This window comes from Mixophyes fleayi, chromosome 7 (assembly GCF_038048845.1).
Source record: "Mixophyes fleayi isolate aMixFle1 chromosome 7, aMixFle1.hap1, whole genome shotgun sequence".
Classification (NCBI taxonomy): Eukaryota; Metazoa; Chordata; class Amphibia; order Anura; family Limnodynastidae; genus Mixophyes; species Mixophyes fleayi.
In genome coordinates, this window is record NC_134408.1 from 144,701,269 (window position 1) to 144,719,202 (window position 17,934).

A 17,934-nucleotide genomic window follows, 5' to 3' on the forward strand; every position below is an offset into this window, starting at 1 on the left:
TGGTTGCTATGGGCAACGCCTTAACTTCTCCTTTTTTTAAAGGTTTGATAAATCTACCCCAAAATGCTGGCGTGGGCTGGCTCAGGGGCAGGAAGGGTCCAGCCATGAAAAATAGGCTGAAGTCAGATATAATTTGTGTGCATTAGACATGACAACTCACCTCTGTCAGTTTTTCTCCCACCAGTATCTCAGTCTGATCTTTTCGTCAAAGTAGAATACAAAATGTTGCAGGAACGACGGGTCATGCCAGCATTATCCATTTCACCAACATGGACCTGATATCTCTCACTTACTTTATGCGGCTGCAGGGAAGCTTAGTTACCTTGTGTGCCCCATTACAGATGGATTCTACATGACAAGAAATGTATGGTAGGGATCACTGATCGCTGTGCATTACAATGTTGTGTAAGTGTAAGGGGAGGAGGTTCAGGGAGCCTACACGCAGTGATATCACTAAACCACAATAGACACTGTCATATAGATAAAAGGATTATTTGAATTCTATAGTGCAAGTAGAGTAAATGTGCTCTAACCCATCACCATATATTAGTTTAGTGCAAATGAAAGGTAATATGAGATTGATTGAAGAACCTTTGCACCATTTTCACCATATTATTAAAGACACTCCCCAACATTTTGTGTTACAGATGAACCCCCCCCCCCACTAGCAGAACCAGCACAGTTGTCATATCATATCTTTATCAACACATTGACAAGGGACCCCACAATCCTGTTCGACAGGCGAAGGTGCTTCATCTGTGAAATTTAAGGGAGATATTTCTTTTAAATCTAGCTAGAGAAACTAAGTCTTAGTGTAGTGAAAGATAACACAGGGAATCACATTGTATTTATACAGAATAATAATCTGAGTTTTCAAACCTATTAAAAGTCAAAGTGGAGATGTTGCCCATAGCAACCAATCGGATTCTAACTATCATGTTATAGAATGTACAAGATACATTATATCTAGAATCTGATTGGTTACTATGGGCAACACCTCCAGTTTTCATTTTTAAAAGGTTTGATAAGTCTACCCTCTGTCTTTTCTGCCTCTATTTGACAATCTAGACAATCTTCCTATTCCTGGTATTGGGTTTGACTTGGTCCTGATACCTGGTTAGCTTTGATAGTATTGATGTGCAGTTACATAAGGCTTCAACAATACTGAGAGAATCTTGTATCCCATTAATAGAAGGGTGTGTGTAGGAGCAACGAGGTTAGAGGTAGTGCCTCCTTCTCATAGTCTTTTGTGGTGCTGTACCTCATTTCTGCACAAGACACCAGCAGTTGGTGAATTAATAGCTAATAGTCCATAGGGTGCTTCCAGGTCACTATATCTGAATACAGGGTGTTATACAAGAAAATCTGTTTTTTTTACCCGTTTACCTTCAAATACGTTCTGTCACTGACAAATAGACAAAACAAAATTGACGCACAATTGTAATACAACTGGGCGGGAAGTAGTGTATCCCATTGGCTGTATTTTGTACCTCACAAACTCCAATTCCTTTTCAGATGACAAGAAAACAGACTTTGTTTAAGCTCTATACTTTTATTTTTATTTGTAGTCCTAATAAAGTTTTGTTTTGGAACAGCTATGTGTTTGCTGTCATTACTGTTCTATAAGCTACAACGCGTTTGTCTCTGGTCGGTGTTATGAGATCAAGTGTCATTTTTCTGTAATTTTATGACATGTCCGTTCTTTTGTCTCCTGTCACATAACCATTGTGATATCATTCTGGATATATGGATTTCACTGACAGGTGTCATTTGTTATGATGGCATCAGGCATAGTTAATGTGAAAATGTCATCTTTACAGTCCTTTGTGATGTGATCATTAATGGTTGTAAAAATTTCTCAGTCTGTACATATAGATTCCATTTATATGTCATCATTAGCAGAGGAACCAGTGTCGCCCAGGCAACTGAGTATCGCTGAGCTACCCAGGCCATATTATATTAATACATAGCATCAATAAGTCTTTTTCTATCGTCACGACAACCTGCGATAGAAACACAGCGTTATTGACGAATACCCCTAAGTCCGTCCATAGCTCCTCCATAAAAATCTACTGTAGTGCTATGGACAGCTGGCAATGATCTTGATTTTCAAAATGAGCAGCATTAACCTATCTCCCCTACCTGCTCTATAGAGGATTTGAGAAGGGCTAGTCCAAAAGTAGACAGCTCCCTTAACTCCTGTGGCTAATTCACCCTACTAGTGAGAAACATTCATCAATCTGAATACTATCCCTTTTTTTTGTCTTAGGTCCTACATAAAAAAATAACAATTTCCAATAGTTACCTTAAGTGTAAAAATAAAAAGTAAATCTTACAAGGACAAAAGTAAAAAAAATTCTTGCATATATTTATGAAACTTATTCACCAGTTCCTATTATTGCAGAAATTTTGTTAAGGTGTAATAATTATTGATCTGTAAAAGAGTTTTGTATAGTTGGATAGAACGGTGTAATGCAGGGATAATGCAGTATTATTTTTATGTCTGAGAAGAGAAGGAAAGTGGTTGATACAATGTATAGACCTCAGGTAACAAAGTATAGAACATATTGGTATTATATGATATCAGCGATAGTTCTCAAGTGACACATGGTCATGATTTGGAACATTGTCTATTTTAACTAACTTACGCAACGGGATAGCGATGGAGTCATCGGAGTCATTAAGTACTCGCCCCAATATAGTGTATGGTGACAGGACTGAACCACACGCCACAGCTGCTTGGGGAATCTATTTCCATATGTACTGATTGTGTCATGCTAGTGTTACATTGTATCCATTTACTGTACATCCAGATCACTGAAAGCTGTCATTGTCAGTGTTTCTCAACTCTCTTCCTCAGAGACCGGACAGGACACATTTAAAGGACCTCAAATACAAATTGTCTTATATAATCACAAGGGGCCTGATTCATTAAGGATCTTAACTTAAGAAACTTCTTATTTCAGTCTCCTGGACAAAACCATGTTACAATGCAAGGGCTGCAAATTAGTATTCTGTTTTGCACATAAGTTAAATACTGACTGTTTTTTCATGTAGCACACAAATACTTGATAGCTTATTTGTACACTGAAATTTAAAGTTGATATTTGTGTGCTACATGAAAAAACAGTCAGTATTTAACTTATGTGCAAAACAGAATACTAATTTGCACCCCTTGCATTGTAACATGGTTTTGTCCAGGAGACTTAAATAAGAAACTTCTTAATTTAAGTTCCTTAATGAATCAGGCCCAAGATGTTTTTCTCTCTTATCAGTGATTTGAGACTCAGGAATGAATTCTATTTTAGGTTTTATCCCCCTTCACTCATGCGTAAATGATATGTTTTGTAAATATGCAGAGTGTAAAACAATTACCTATGATAGGACCAGGTAGGTGTAGGTAGTGCACATGTATAAATTAAATGTAATGTAAAATGTGTATTTTTTTATAGACACATCCTTATCAATGTAAGATTTGAGCGCCTACCATTCTGATTTTAAAAGAAATAGAATAAAGCTTTAAATATGCACATTAATCCATTCATACATATTAAATGCATATTTAGAAAACGTAAATTTAGGTTTAATCTGCACTTATATGTACATGTGCATAGTCAAACCGAGGGGGGGTTACTAGTGCCTGGAAACTCCCCTCCAAGCCTGGGGCACTGTATAATTGAGGTGGCTGGACCCTGCTCCCGCTTCACACGGCTCTGCTTGAAAAGGGAGAGCTGCGTGCACCTAACAGTAGTGCAGGCAGCATTGCCAATGTATATTATGGGGATAGGAAGAGTTGGAGAGCAACCAAGCACTGTCTAAAATTATAGCCACGCCCCCATGCATGCTGGTCACGCCCACTAGCGGGGTGGTGTGGAAACCCCCTCTACAAATCCTGTGTTTGCCCCTGATGTGAGGCCACAATTTAAACCCTTGTACACAGGTCCTAAATAGGGGTTTAGGCCGCGCTAGGTTAATACGCTTGTAGTGCAACTCCGCTTGCTACGCCAGGCTAATATGTGATATGTTAAACCTAACTTGTCCTTAATTTAAATTAAGGTCTTTGAACTTGCGCTGTTGATATGCAGGAGGCTAGCTGTCTCGAATGATCCCGTAGCGTCCCTATACGTACCTTTTCAGATCATCTGGGGGTAAATGTATCAAGCTGCGAGTTTTTGGAGGGTTTGAAAGTGGAGATTATATTATCATTTATTTAGAACATTCTACAAGCAGAAAGCTACAATCTGATTGGTTGCTATAGGCAACATCTCCACTTTTCAAGCCCGAGGGAATCTCACAGCTTGATACATTTACCTCTAGGTCTGATCTGCATAAACTAGTAGATAAACCAGCCCAAGAATATCCTAATAACTTGCAATATATATATTAAGTCCTGAGGACCAGAGTTGAGAAATAATTCTCTGCATCATTCATTAATGTAGAATTATAAAGCAGTCACATGAAAATACAGGCGGCTGGCAGTGAGAATCCGCTTATCCGATCTCATTCTATAAATATCTATTGTTGGAATATTGAGATGTCATTGTTGCACTCGATCCTCATTTGTTTAATGTCTGTATTTTCAGCTTTATTATGTAGTTTTACCCCAACTGTGTGTGTTTAATTGCTTCTTGGAGCATTGAGAATTGTAATGTTCTTGAAGTTGTTTTACTTGTTAAAGTAAAAACCTCAATGTTTTCTTTTTGCTCCTCCTTCACTCCCCTCCTTTCATCTGTCCATCTCCCCCTTCCTCTTCCGATCATTTCCGGGTGTAACATTTATCTTCCCTCTCTCCGTGTTGTCCCCTTGTTGGTCATTGTGTTGTTGTCCCGTTGTGTTGTGTCTCGGTGTTGTGTCTCTGCGTGTGTGCAAACAAAGCTTCTCCTGGCAGTGCCAGCTTGGAGGTGGTCACCCCCTTGCAGGATGTGAGTGTGTGCGCTGGAGAGGCGGCTGTGTTTGAGTGTGTGGTGTCGGGACCCGCGGACCTGGACGTGGACTGGATGTTCCAGGGGAAGTTGCTGCAGCCGGCCCTGCTGGACTGTAAGATGCGTTTCAACGGCAAGCAGTGCCTGCTGCTCCTCAACTCCGTGCATGAAGACGACAGCGGGGTCTACACCTGTAAACTGAGCACAGCTAGAGGTAACTTTCATTCTCAATTACTATTCCCCCTTTCTCTTCTGTTCTCCTTGGTGTTCTTACTCTCATCGGAACCCTGGATTCCGATAGTCTATCCTCAGTCTTCCTTCCTCTCTCCTTGATTGTAGCGTGTGACAAACACAACCCAAACACACAAACGCACAGAACAACATGTACAAAGAATTGGTCCTGAAAGACCTATACAGCCCAAAGTCAAGTTTATTCTATCCGCAGTCTTGTATCTGCCACATTTAAGAACCTTCCTGTCCAATCCATTATATTTCACACTATTTACAATATAGTGCCTACAGGACTAGGCACAGAATTATTTATACACCTTTTTCTCTACCTGATCTAGTTTACAATCTGATTGTTTAGTCCCTGGATATAGGGAGACAAAGAGTTTTATCCAAGGTCCTGAGGAGCTGACGTTGGGATCTGAACCAGATTCTCCATCACATCTCTAAATTTTATTGTTATATGATCTCTAACCAGCGACCTAAATCTTTATCTGCATTCCTGGGAGAGGTAGATAGAGGTCATAGATAACTATATGAAACAGGATGTCCACTCTGATGGTCATTTATGGAAAGTTCCACTGAGACTGTCCAGATTCTTCACTATTTTGAACCATCCTCCGTTTCCACTTATATGAATGGACTACAGGTATTCACAAGGATCAACAATCCCTACACTTTAATGTGCTCATTGTGTACGGTATAGAAACAAACATAATACTGTCACTCACATCTCAATAGCCTGGTATAACGTAGAGTTATCTCGTAGCCTATCCAGTTCCTGGCCTGTCGTCTTGGTTCTCCAGGATGTACATACGTTTTTGGTTTTCTTTACTGAATCCGCATCTTTTCATCCTTTCTCTATCCCTCGTATTCCCTTGCCAGATGAACTGACATGCAGCGCCGTGCTGACCGTACACCCCTCGCTGGCCCCTCTCTTCACCAGGAAGATGTCGGACCGGGATGTGGTAGAGGGTCGCACCGCCCGGCTGGATTGTAAGATCAGTGGAACGCCACCGCCCGCCGTCACGTGGACTCATTTCGGTTAGTGCCGCGATGCAACAACTGACCAATGTTTATAATGCTAAACTGGTGACATTTCATTTGCAGACTGAAAATTAAATAGGTTAGAGCCTGACCTCTAGCAGTGAAAGTATTATTTGAGCTACTGACCAATTTTTTATTCTCTTCCCTCATGTTTATGGTTCTTTTGGATAATTATGCTCAGTAATGGGCTGCAATCTTTTTATTTCAAACAGAAAAGTTCTAGAATAGATTATATCATTAGTATTCTGTACACTTTACTCTACATTCTTACATACGTAAAAGACAGGCCATGTGTACTTGTAGTATTTTACTCATTTTGAAAGTGTTCCATGTTTGCAGATGATGGAGAGTTGAACATATTTCCAATTGCGTAGCATAAATTGTGTGAATTTGTTCTGCGCATGCCCACAAAAAACCTCTGCGAGTACCTGGCCTATGCTGGGTTGCTAGAATCCACTCTTAGACCCGCTTGTGTCCGATGAAGGCCGTGGAGGGTAGGGACATTATATTGTAGACCGAGCACAATGAGTACGTGCTTTCAGAATCGTGAGCCAACGCAGATACACTTTATGCAACCGTATTATTAGCACCAGTCTGGGGGCACTGATGATGTTGACAGTCGCCAGATCCTTTATTGCACTTACAACCTGGTTGTATGTATGAGGGTGTAAGTATACATGCTCGAGATGCATCTGACTCAGTATACGGGCTGAATTACGCTATTTTTGCTCATATTTTACCTGTAAATTACGCCCAAGTTGCGTTCAACTCTGCATCAGGTCCAAACCGTCACCTTATACCATCAGTTGGTTGTGGTTTCCTATTAATGATGCATAGAACATAATTACAGTTGACGGTGCCAGACTAAAAGTCCTATACACCGGTTTCATAACTGGTTCGTTCCGTACTAACAGGGCGTCCGGTGGAAGAGAGTGAGACGGTCCATATTCAGAGGGAGAGAGGACACTACACGCTGCTCATCACACCTGTGTCAAGCGAGGACGAGGGCCAGTACACCGTCACTGCGCGCAACCAACGCGGGGAGGTCGAGTGTTCCGCTGAGCTGTACGTGGAGGAGCCCAGGCTGTCCGCCTCATCGCACATGTAAGGACCGTAATCTTTATATAACAGCGCAGCAGATATCACACCCACCGCAATAGCTGCTAAAATATAAACCTAGCTTTATCTGTTGGAATACACAGGATAAGAAAACACGTAGGACTCATGAGTCAGTATAAAGGCGACAGAGAAGCGGGGAGTGATGTCCATGACCTTATGTTAGCAGAAATTTTAGCTGTTCAGTAAATGCACAGATAAAAAGGCTAAACACATGTGAATAATAAAACAAATCATTACAAAATATAAAAAACCACAGTATACAAGAGTATAAGGAATCAAATGTATGTAATAAGATATAAAATTAATAAAAGAACTCCTATAGTCCCTGGCTGGGCTATTAATTAGTTGACGCCTACGGTACAAAACAAACCAGGAATTCCCCAACTTGAAAAAAGATAACAAGTAACATTGCAGAAAGTGAAGATAAAAGTAAAATAACTAAATAAAAATGGACAGTGTACGCCCTAAGACTACTTCTTACGTAGAATAAAGCGTAGATATTTGGCTACTATGCACAGAAGACATAGCTGGTTACATGTTTAGTTAAGATAACGGGGTAAAGGAATAAAAGTAAAAAAAAACGTCTATATAATAAACAGGTATTTAGTCTAATATATTACCAAATGATAGTCTTATCTCATCTGAGAAAAATCTAAAACTTACTTTGGTAAACCAAATAAAAATACAATTATTTTTGAAGAAACGGGTACATTCCAAAATGTCAGAAATGGGCTTGGTCGTTAAGGAGTCCTCTCTAGAGGAAAGGGTTAAAAATTGAAAAGATAAAACTAGTTTAAAAAGTATATCAAGTCTGTGATTGGACATTTACACTATACATAGTACAGTGCATATGAATTCAATAATAGATAATACAATAACTTAATTACATCATGTTTTTACTTAGATATTGCAATCAATTTCCCCTTATAACAAGTTCATTATGAAGAGTAACAACAATAAATGGCAGATATATGATGGGATTCATTTTAATAATGTTTCTGAATCTGTATTTAATATTGAGGTTAAATGCCGTGAGGTACAAATGTAGACATTAAAGATAGAAATAGAGTCTATAATGAAATATAAAAGGAATAAAGTGTCTGGTTAACCCTTTACATCCTCAGGGGTTTGTTCCCCTAACATAACGTTGCCAAGTTGATAAGTCCACGTCTCGCTGATGTATATGTCCCTCACCATAACATGCTTCCTTCAGATCCAAGCTTGAGAAGATGCCGTCTATCCCGGAGGAGCCGGAGGTACAGGAGAGTGAGGTGGAGGGGGTGCTCATGCCCGATTTCCTGCACCCGCTACAGGACTTGGATGTCGTGGATTCCCGCGAGGTGCAACTGGAGTGTCAAGTCACTGGTTTACCGTATCCTACCATCACCTGGTACCACAATGGTCAGAAGATCCAGAGCACGGAGGACCGAAGGATGACCCAGTGTGAGGAACGGTTCAGTAAAAATGTACCAGAGTTCTAGAATGTTGTGTAAGAACTGTAACAAAGTAACAGCATTCCTGGAAGGAAGACATCAAACGTTTGTGGGGATGTGCTGGGTTTATTGACTGTTGCATATAATAGTCCTTTACGTCATTTCTTTGGCACTGGTCACATGAAAGTGCAAAGTCTCAGTGTTCGTGCCCCTTTGTTGTGAATCAATGCAAATAATGCAAATGGCCACATTAACCTGTAGTTCATAATATATATATTTAATCGGACATGCAACCTCCACACATTAAAAGGGCTATAAGCAAACCTTAAAATAGGGATTTTCGATCCTTATGTTAAATAGATCGCTCATGATCATGGACCTCAGCAGAACAACAGAATAGTACATATATGGTGCAAGGATTATTGGTTTCTGTGCATTCTCCATTGGGCTGATTCTCTTAAATAAATGTGCACTTTGCTCAGCATAGGGATCAGTCATCCCTATTTCAAGCTCTGTTTATGTTCTGCTTTTTTTAAGGTTGTCTATCTTAGGAAGTAACACCCAAAGTCCCTTAAACCGCCCTTAAGCCGCACTAACTGTGATATTGCCGTGGTATGTGTGGTACAAAATAACTCTGATGGGCGATAATAATCCAATCAAAATTGATCAGATCGTTATAGGTCATGCTGGTAAAAGTATGTTCCGGTAAAGCCAAAAGAGAGCTACACCTGTCATGCAGCCTTAACTTGTCCAATTTGGAAACCGAGCACAAGACCAAGACACTGATCCTGCCCCCTGTGTGGTCATTACCAGGGCCATCTTAACAACATTATGGGCCCCCGGGCAAAGCAGTGCACCGGGGCCCCTACATATATAGATATATATATAGATATAGATGTATAGAGATAGAGATAGATAGATGTACTTGCTCCGTGACCCTTGAAGGTTTTTTTTGCAGGATTTTTCTTTTGCAGGATTATTTATTCGGATTAAGAGCCCTGCATATGGGGCCCCCGGACACCTGCCCATCGTGCCCAATGGAAAAGATGGCCCTGGTCATTACTACCGGCAGCGTAGACCCCTATGTGCTTATCATCATCATCACCATTTATTTATATAGCGCCACTAATTCCGCAGCGCTGTACAGAGAACTCACTCACATCAGTCCCTGCCCCATTGGTTCCCTAACATACACACACACAGACAGACTAGGGTCAATTTGATAGTAGCCAATTAAACTACCAGTATGATTTTGGAGTGTGGGAGCAAACCGGAGGAAACCCACACAAACACGGGGAGAACATACAAACTCCTCACAGATAAGGTCATGGTCGAGAATTGAGCTCATGACCCCAGTGCTGTAAGGCAGAAGTGCTAACCACTGAGCCACCGTGCAGCCCTTAATGAAAAATTTACTTCTCTACTTTCTTTTAGATTTACAGTACATCTACTAATGGGACTTATTGCTCTATTGTTTGTATTTTAAATAGTCACCTATTAAAATTGACTTTAAATGTTTTTGTGGACCTTCATTCCGAGTTCTTGACCCCATGACATTCCTGAATATCCTCTGTGTTTATCCCCCTACTGAGCTATTCTGACCCCGTTGCCCGTTGTTGTCTCTCTGCGCAGATAAAGACATCCATCGCCTCGTGTTCCCATCCGTTAACCATTCCCATGCTGGAGTTTACAAGAGCGTGATTTCAAACAAGGTGGGAAAAGCCGCCTGCTACGCTCACCTATATGTCACAGGTAAGAGCTTTGTGCTTCATTCAGAGCACCCGCTACCGTCTAGTTACAGTGCTAACATTGACAATGTCCCATCTATCATCTATATCAATCAACCTTTTACCTGTGTATTATTCTTCCAGATGTGGTACCTACCCCTCCAGATGGCCCCCCCATCATTACGTCTGTAACTGGAAAAATAATCAAGCTTAGATGGAATCCCCCAAAAAGACTGGATCCTGCTATAGGTATAAATATCTGTCTGAGAAGTGTATATATATATATATTGCACCGTGTAGACCTGACTTCTCCTCAATGGTTGATTTTAATTAATCACCTCATTACTTAGTATCCACCACAATTCCCCCAATCATCATAGGAGAGGTGCACCCGCACACATTGACAATAAATAATAAATAAATAAATATCTGTCTGTCTTCCGCTCTCTGTAAGCATAGCACAACCTTAGCCATAGGCAAACCGAGAGAGGGTTTCCTAGTGCTTGGAAACCCCTCTCCAAGCCTGGGGCACTGTATAATTGAGGTGGGTGACCCTGCTCCCTCTTCACACGGCTCTGCTTGAAAAGGGAGAGCTGTGCGCACCTAACAGCAGTGCACACAGCATTGCCAATGTATATTATGGGGATAGGAAGAGTTGGAGAGCAGCCAAGTGCTGTCTAAAATTATAGCCACGCCCCCATGCATGCTGGTCACGCCCACTGGTGGCGTGGTGTGGAAACCCCCCTCTACAAATCCGGTGTTTGCCCCTGCTTACCTATACGTAAACACATTGATTTGGCTTGAGGTCGTTGCACAAGACATTAATTGCTTAGCGTTGGCAGCTCATATAGAGCTGTGTGAAAGTGTGCTCTTAAAATGACAGACATACAGTTTGATATAACTCTGAAATATTGTACCATGCACTTTTAGAGTGATATTAGTTTAAGACTCCCCCTGCCATTCTTATATTATAGTTACATTATTGTGATTCCACTTTGCAATCATCATCATCAATTATTTATATAGCGCCACTAATTCCGCAGCGCTGTACAGAACACTCATTCACATCAGTCCCTGCCCCATTGGGGCTAAATTGGAGTCTAAATTCCCTAACACACACACACACACACAGACAGGCACACAGAGTAGGGTCAATTTGATGGCAGCCAATTAACCTACTAGTATGTTTTTGGAGTGTGGGAGGAAACCGGAGCACCCGGAGGAAACCACGCAAACATGGGGAGAACATACAAACTCCACACAGATAAGGCCATGGTTGGGAATCGAACTTATGACCTCAGTGCTGTAAGGCAGAAGTGCTAACCACTTAGCCACCGTGCTGCCCATGCACTGGTATATGGGGTGGTTCCAAGTTAGCAAACTCTACAGTGCAGATTTGCATTATTTGTTATACTGGCCATAAACGCTGCCATATTGCATCTGCAATTGGTCCAGTAATGCAGTATGCGGTGCAAAGAATGACCAATATCCGTCTGTGTGTCTTCTCCTTCCACCTGCCACCGGCCGCACTGAAACCATAAGTGATCTGCAAAACCTGGACAGTCGGATATCATGCCATTGTGCCACCCATGTATGTGACTTAATTAAACGATAACCCTGTCCCTCCGCTCTTGGCTTTAGCGCCAGGATTGGCCTCCTTCAGAAAACAATCATGAAGTTTCCATTAGTGATGCTGACGTTTAACTAGTCCTCGGAAAGTATGGATGGAGGGTCTGACTTAGCGCTTTGTGCCTTGGACCCTACAGACCCGGCCCAGCTCACTTACTCGCTGCAGCAGCAGGCGGTGGGCTCCCCCCAGTGGACAGTCATCGCCAGTAACCTGAAGGACACCAGCTTCTCTGTCCGAGCATTGACCAAGGAGCACCAGTACCTCTTCCGCGTGGTCTCGTTCACCGCCACCGCCCACAGCAAACCCTCCCCATCCAGCGAGATCGTCAGACTGCTCGACCGAGGTGAGGGGGTGATGTGATGGTGATGGTGGGGGGGGGAAGGGGGGTCACAGCAAGCAAAATAACATTCACACAAGAATAAAAATAACAATTAACCTAAAGAATGTAAATGTGTGTTTTCTAATGTTATAACTTAATAAAAGTAACAATGTTTCATTTTGTAATCTTTTCACAAGTACAATCAGTCCAACATGTAAACTACTAGTCGGTGACTATAGGATTCCTCTTTTATATAACTATTATAAAGATTTCCAAAGAAGCTTCTAATTTGAGCACCTGTTCAGTGTGTTAGGAAATTTAGTAATAAAAATAAATACCATTGTTATATTAGTGTATCTATTCACAGAAGGGCAGACAACTATGTAAAAACTCCAAATCGGGCATCTAGTCATAATAGTTTCAACATGAAAATCATTAATGGGTACATTATAGTGACATAAGGTGTTGAACCAACCCCCACCACAGACTCTTTCCCTGTTGCTAATAAGCCAAATACTTTAAAGGACTTTTACCTAAACAGACAGAGAGCTGCAGAGTGTTCTAGACCAAAGAGGATGGCAAGTGGCTTTGAGCCGTCTGTAGCCCCTATCGCTGCTAACAAATGGGTTTATTTATTGACCAAGTCATTGACCTGGGATGTTGGACAGACCTTCAACTCACTGTGTAAATGATTTTTTGAATAAAGAAAACTGATGAAAGGAAAGTGATGTGGTTCAGCCTCTACCACGTTATATCAGTATGGGTTATACTATTATTATTCAGCAATGTTTTGTAGACATAGTGATCTTTAACTAGTTACTGATAGTTAGTATCCAATGTAAGGTGTCTGCTGGAGATGATTATGCCGGTGTTGTTGTTTTAGAAAGTGATAGATTTCCTATGCTGTTACAGGTCCCTACCAGAAGGAGGCGCCGGTAATCCTAGATCGCCCTGAGCTCCTGTACATGGTGGAGAATCAACTCTTGTGTGTCACCGTGATGCTCAACCACGTCGAAGCCAGTGTCACCTGGCAGAGGTAACACCCAAAAATCCCGCTAGACCGGTTGCCGGCCACGTGGCACAGACCCCACGGCCAGTCACACTGTGCAGACCCCATTGCTAGAAAGGGGGGGAACTTTCCTGTGCTAAACCCACATTAAGCAAAGACACTTCAATCTTCCCGGCAAAGTCCAACAAAGTCACCAGTTCTGCAATCTTCGCTACCCTGATATCATCAAACCTGTAGATGCACCACATTTGCAGTAAAATAGGCACATTTGCGCTTTGGGGGTCATCATCATCATCATCACCATGTATTTATATAGCGCCACTGATTCCGCAGCGCTGTACAGAGAACCCACATCAGTCCCTGCCCCATTGGAGCTTACAGTCTAAATTCCCTAACACACACACACACACACACACACAGACACATAGGAACACATACTAGGGTCAATTTGATAGCAGCCAATTAACCTACCAGTATGTTTTTTTTTGGAGTGTGGGAGGAAACTGGAGCACCCGGAGGAAACCCACGCAAACACGGGGAGAACATACAAACTCCACACAGATAAGACCATGGTCGGGAATCGAACTCATGACCCCAGTGCTGTGAGGCAGAAGTGCTAACCACTAAGCCGCTGTGCTGCCCATGCAGTTTTGCAGTTTTGCAAAACACCTAAATTGTAAATGACTTATTTTTTTGAGCCCGTAGACCAGTGGATCCCAAACTTTCTCAGTTCAGGGCACCCCTAGGGTCTCAATAATTTTTTCAAGGCACCCCTAAGCCAAAATAATTACCAAGTAGTCCCCTGCCTTGCTTACCATCGGCCCTGGCCATGGCACCCCTGTGAAATCACCGTGGCACCCCAGGGAGCCGTGGCACACAGTTTGGGAACCACTGCCGTAGACTAATAGAAACATACATTCATATGACACGTAAATAGAGGCATGGATGACCATCCAAAAACATGAATATAAATTGCTGTCTCATATTTTTTATTTTCCAAACAAGGGATCCCTAAACAAAACCTGTGCATCCTTATAAACACAAGTCCTTCTCCCCAGAGCAGGCACGATACTGCGCAACGTGGATTGCGTGCGTGAGATGAGCATGCCCGATGATGACCAGCACTCACTCACCATCTTCAGTCCCAAGAAGTCGGATCTGGGGCAGTTGGTCTTACAAGCCAGGAACCTGTACGGAGCCGACAGCTGCACCATCAACATAGAGATGGCAGGTACCAGTGGCAGCGCTAGGATGTCTAGTCCGTTGTGACTCGTATTCATGTTGCCATAACTAGACAGGTTGCAATTGTCTAGGCCAATTATCCATCTCTTGTTAATGAGTGTTTGTTACATTTGTCTCTTTTCTGCAGAGAGCCCTCGTTTTGAGTCTATCATGGAAGACATAGAGATTGGCGCTGGAGAAACTGCTCGATTCGTGGTGGTGGTGGAAGGGAAACCAGTTCCAGACATCATGTGGTACAAGGTGCGTCCAATTCTCTGAGTCCCACTCTGATCTCCCTCATACTACCATGTTCTGTATCTTCCAGTAATTCATTCATTCATTCATTCATTTCATTCTTCATTCTCCAGGATGGGGAACTGTTGGTAGAAAGCGGACACTTTAACTTTGTGTATGACGACGCTGAGTGTTCTTTGGTAACTCTTAACACCTCACCTGAGGACTCTGGAGTATACACCTGCACTGCCCGCAACGTGGCAGGGGAGCTCTCTTGCAAGGCGGAACTACAAGTGTGCAAAGGTAAGATACACGTTACTTGAAATAGAAATAATATTTTCTTGTTTGCTGGTCAAAAATTACTTCCTCTAATAGTAATAAAAAAATCCCCATACCTAGAGGATAAAATATTGAGATCACGACAATCTTCTAACGTGTTGAGCTCATACCACCAAAAGATCCAACTAACTTTAATTACAATTAAAAATTACATTAAAAAAATAACATGTAGCAAATACATCATTGGAAAAACGCCATTTCCGTTTAAACTGATTATACAGAAGTGACGTTTTTCCTCTATTCCCAAAGCTTATTCCCTCATTCTGCCAGTTTCTCCAACAGTCCCTCTCTCACGCCCACCTCCCTTAGATGAAGATTGCGGTTGCCCACACATTGAGAGCAGACCAGCCAGAAAACGCTGTAATTAACGGAGCCACCAGCATTATATTTTTGCTATGTAAATGCTAAATCTATGTGGTACATCAATGCTACATTTATTTGACAACCGAGATAAGTGAACCTGTTGCTGTCCCTTTGTTGTGGAACTGCAAATCTCAGCATGCCCTGCCAGCCAGAGCCCATCAGAGGCTGGTAGGATATGCCAATATGATAACACATGGGTGGCGTAAGGGTATTTGTATGTTACAGGAAAAATAGGAAATAAAAGACGTACAAAGTTTATGAAGTGTAGGAGTTTATCCGACTGTTTGATTTCACTAATTGAAATAAGAAAATCTGGAAACATTTAATTGCTTTATTGGCATGTAGTAAGCAGACATTACTGAGTCCTCCTGCCCATATATTATTGTTATTGTCGTCACATTACCGGAGGTATTGTCATAGAGAGGTTAGACGCTGAGTAAGAGATTAGCACGGACTGTGCATTTCACGTTATATTTTGTACAGAGGAGCCGGGGGCTAGGTCGGCGTTGGAGGAAACAGACGGGCTGAAATCTCGTAGACTTACCGATTATTACACCATTCACAAGGAGATCGGAAGGTGAGTCTATTCCTGTATAAATGTTGGTGCGTTATTCAGAGGTGTTGAGATGGGACTTTTGGGCCTCATTTACATATCCATGTAGTGCGTTGTCACTTTGCACTTTGAATAAAATTTGTCGTACTGCCAACGTGCACAACTTACACGCAAAATTTAGTAACATGTCTTACACCTGCAGGCCCTTGTTCTTTTATAGGTGGATCGGGTGCTTTCTTGTGTAAGTTCAGTACAATAAGGGCATTCAAACTCAAGTTAAGGGAACCCTTAGTGATGCATCCTATTTGTAAGTCTTTAGACGCTCCTTTTAGGAGGTGTATCGTTTGCGTGTCCATAAGCCTGGTGCATTTTACGTGCTGATAATAATGACCCACATATGTTTTCTGCAACCATATCTATGTGCCTCGGCATGTTGACAATTATAACCGGCATATCTTTGCTCGGAAACATCTATGAGATCTAGTTATGGTTGCACCTGTCTTACAAGTATTTCAAAATGCAGACATAACAGCATCAGTCATTGTGCAGTCATTGTTTTGTTTTATATGTTTTTGTGTATATATTGGGTTTTATTTAATAACATGGTGCTATGTGTAGAGATGTGCTATAACCCTAGCAAACAATTAGAGTTTTGCTGTCACTCTCTAGTAAAGGTTAGGAACTGAATGCAAATGACTGATATCATTAATATTGTTATTATATTATTGTTATTGAAAAAGTAAATTTGAGGTTGTGGTGTGTTGTTGTATGTTTCCATGTTTTTTGTGCTGGTTAGATTTGTTATTGTGTTAAAGACCACAGGTAGTTACGCAGGTTTTTGTGTTCTCAGAGGCGCGTTCTCCTATGTCCGACACGTAGTGGAGAAAAACAGCGGGCAGGATTTGGCAGCAAAATTTATCTCTTCCCGAGGAGCCGCGAGGGAGGGCGCGCGGAGCGAGCTGAGTATCCTGTCCAGGCTCGGCCATGAGAGGATCGTATACTTCCAAGAAGCGTTTGAGAAGCGAAGTGCGCTGATAATTATCATGGAGCTGTATCCACTACTGACCTTGGTCACAAATATACATAGTTGTGGGGCTGACTGTACAGCAGTACGAGGGTCCTTGCCTTAAAAGGGGCATTATTATTATTATTATTATTATTATTATAGCTAATAATAATTGTAGTAGCCCCAGTGCTTCACAGCACTGACCAGGACATACATAAACCTGGGACATACAATGTAGACATTATAAATGCAAGAAAACAAAGGGTATGGAGGACCCAGCTCATTAGAGGACTTATGAAGTGGAAGAGGGCACAGCTGAAACAAGAGGAGCGAGTGTGGCTCAAAGTAGAGATTGGGACTGTTGTGAGGGTGCATTAGTGTGAGTAGTATAGGTGACAGTAGGGTAGGTGTGAGGATGTATTAGTGTGGGTATTATAGGTAGGAGTAGGGTAAGTATGAGAGTGCATTAGTGTGGGTAGTATAGGTGGGAGTAGGGTAGGTGTGAGGGTCCATTAGTGAGTAGTATAGGTGGCAGTAGGGTAGGTGTGAGGGTCCATTAGTGTGGGTAGTATAGGTGGGAGTTGGGTAGGTGTGAGGATGTATTAGTGTGGGTATTATAGGTAGGAGTAGGGAAGGTGTGAGAGTGCATTAGTGTGAGTATTATAGGTAGGAGTAGGGTAAGTAGGAGAGTGCATTAGTGTGGGCAGTATCAGCGGGAGTAGGGTAAGGTCTAATAAAGAGGTTTTCAGACTGTGTATAAAGATGTGAAGGTTGTGGTAGCGTC

The 17,934-nt window shown here is 41.9% G+C and overlaps 1 protein-coding gene across 3 annotated transcripts in view; it reads left to right on the forward strand.

The window, feature by feature from the left end:
- Positions 1 to 17,934, forward strand: part of SPEG (striated muscle enriched protein kinase) — a 155,400-nt gene that overhangs the window by 101,780 nt on the left and 35,686 nt on the right. For all 3 annotated transcript variants that reach the window (XM_075181011.1, XM_075181012.1, XM_075181013.1), the window contains 13 exons: positions 4,876 to 5,136; positions 6,036 to 6,194; positions 7,112 to 7,301; positions 8,530 to 8,759; positions 10,382 to 10,501; positions 10,621 to 10,725; positions 12,243 to 12,449; positions 13,338 to 13,461; positions 14,493 to 14,665; positions 14,804 to 14,916; positions 15,024 to 15,192; positions 16,075 to 16,168; positions 16,995 to 17,195. In XM_075181011.1, coding sequence (XP_075037112.1) covers positions 4,876 to 5,136; positions 6,036 to 6,194; positions 7,112 to 7,301; positions 8,530 to 8,759; positions 10,382 to 10,501; positions 10,621 to 10,725; positions 12,243 to 12,449; positions 13,338 to 13,461; positions 14,493 to 14,665; positions 14,804 to 14,916; positions 15,024 to 15,192; positions 16,075 to 16,168; positions 16,995 to 17,195 — 2,146 coding nt within the window. The remainder of the gene's footprint in view (positions 1 to 4,875; positions 5,137 to 6,035; positions 6,195 to 7,111; positions 7,302 to 8,529; positions 8,760 to 10,381; positions 10,502 to 10,620; positions 10,726 to 12,242; positions 12,450 to 13,337; positions 13,462 to 14,492; positions 14,666 to 14,803; positions 14,917 to 15,023; positions 15,193 to 16,074; positions 16,169 to 16,994; positions 17,196 to 17,934) is intronic.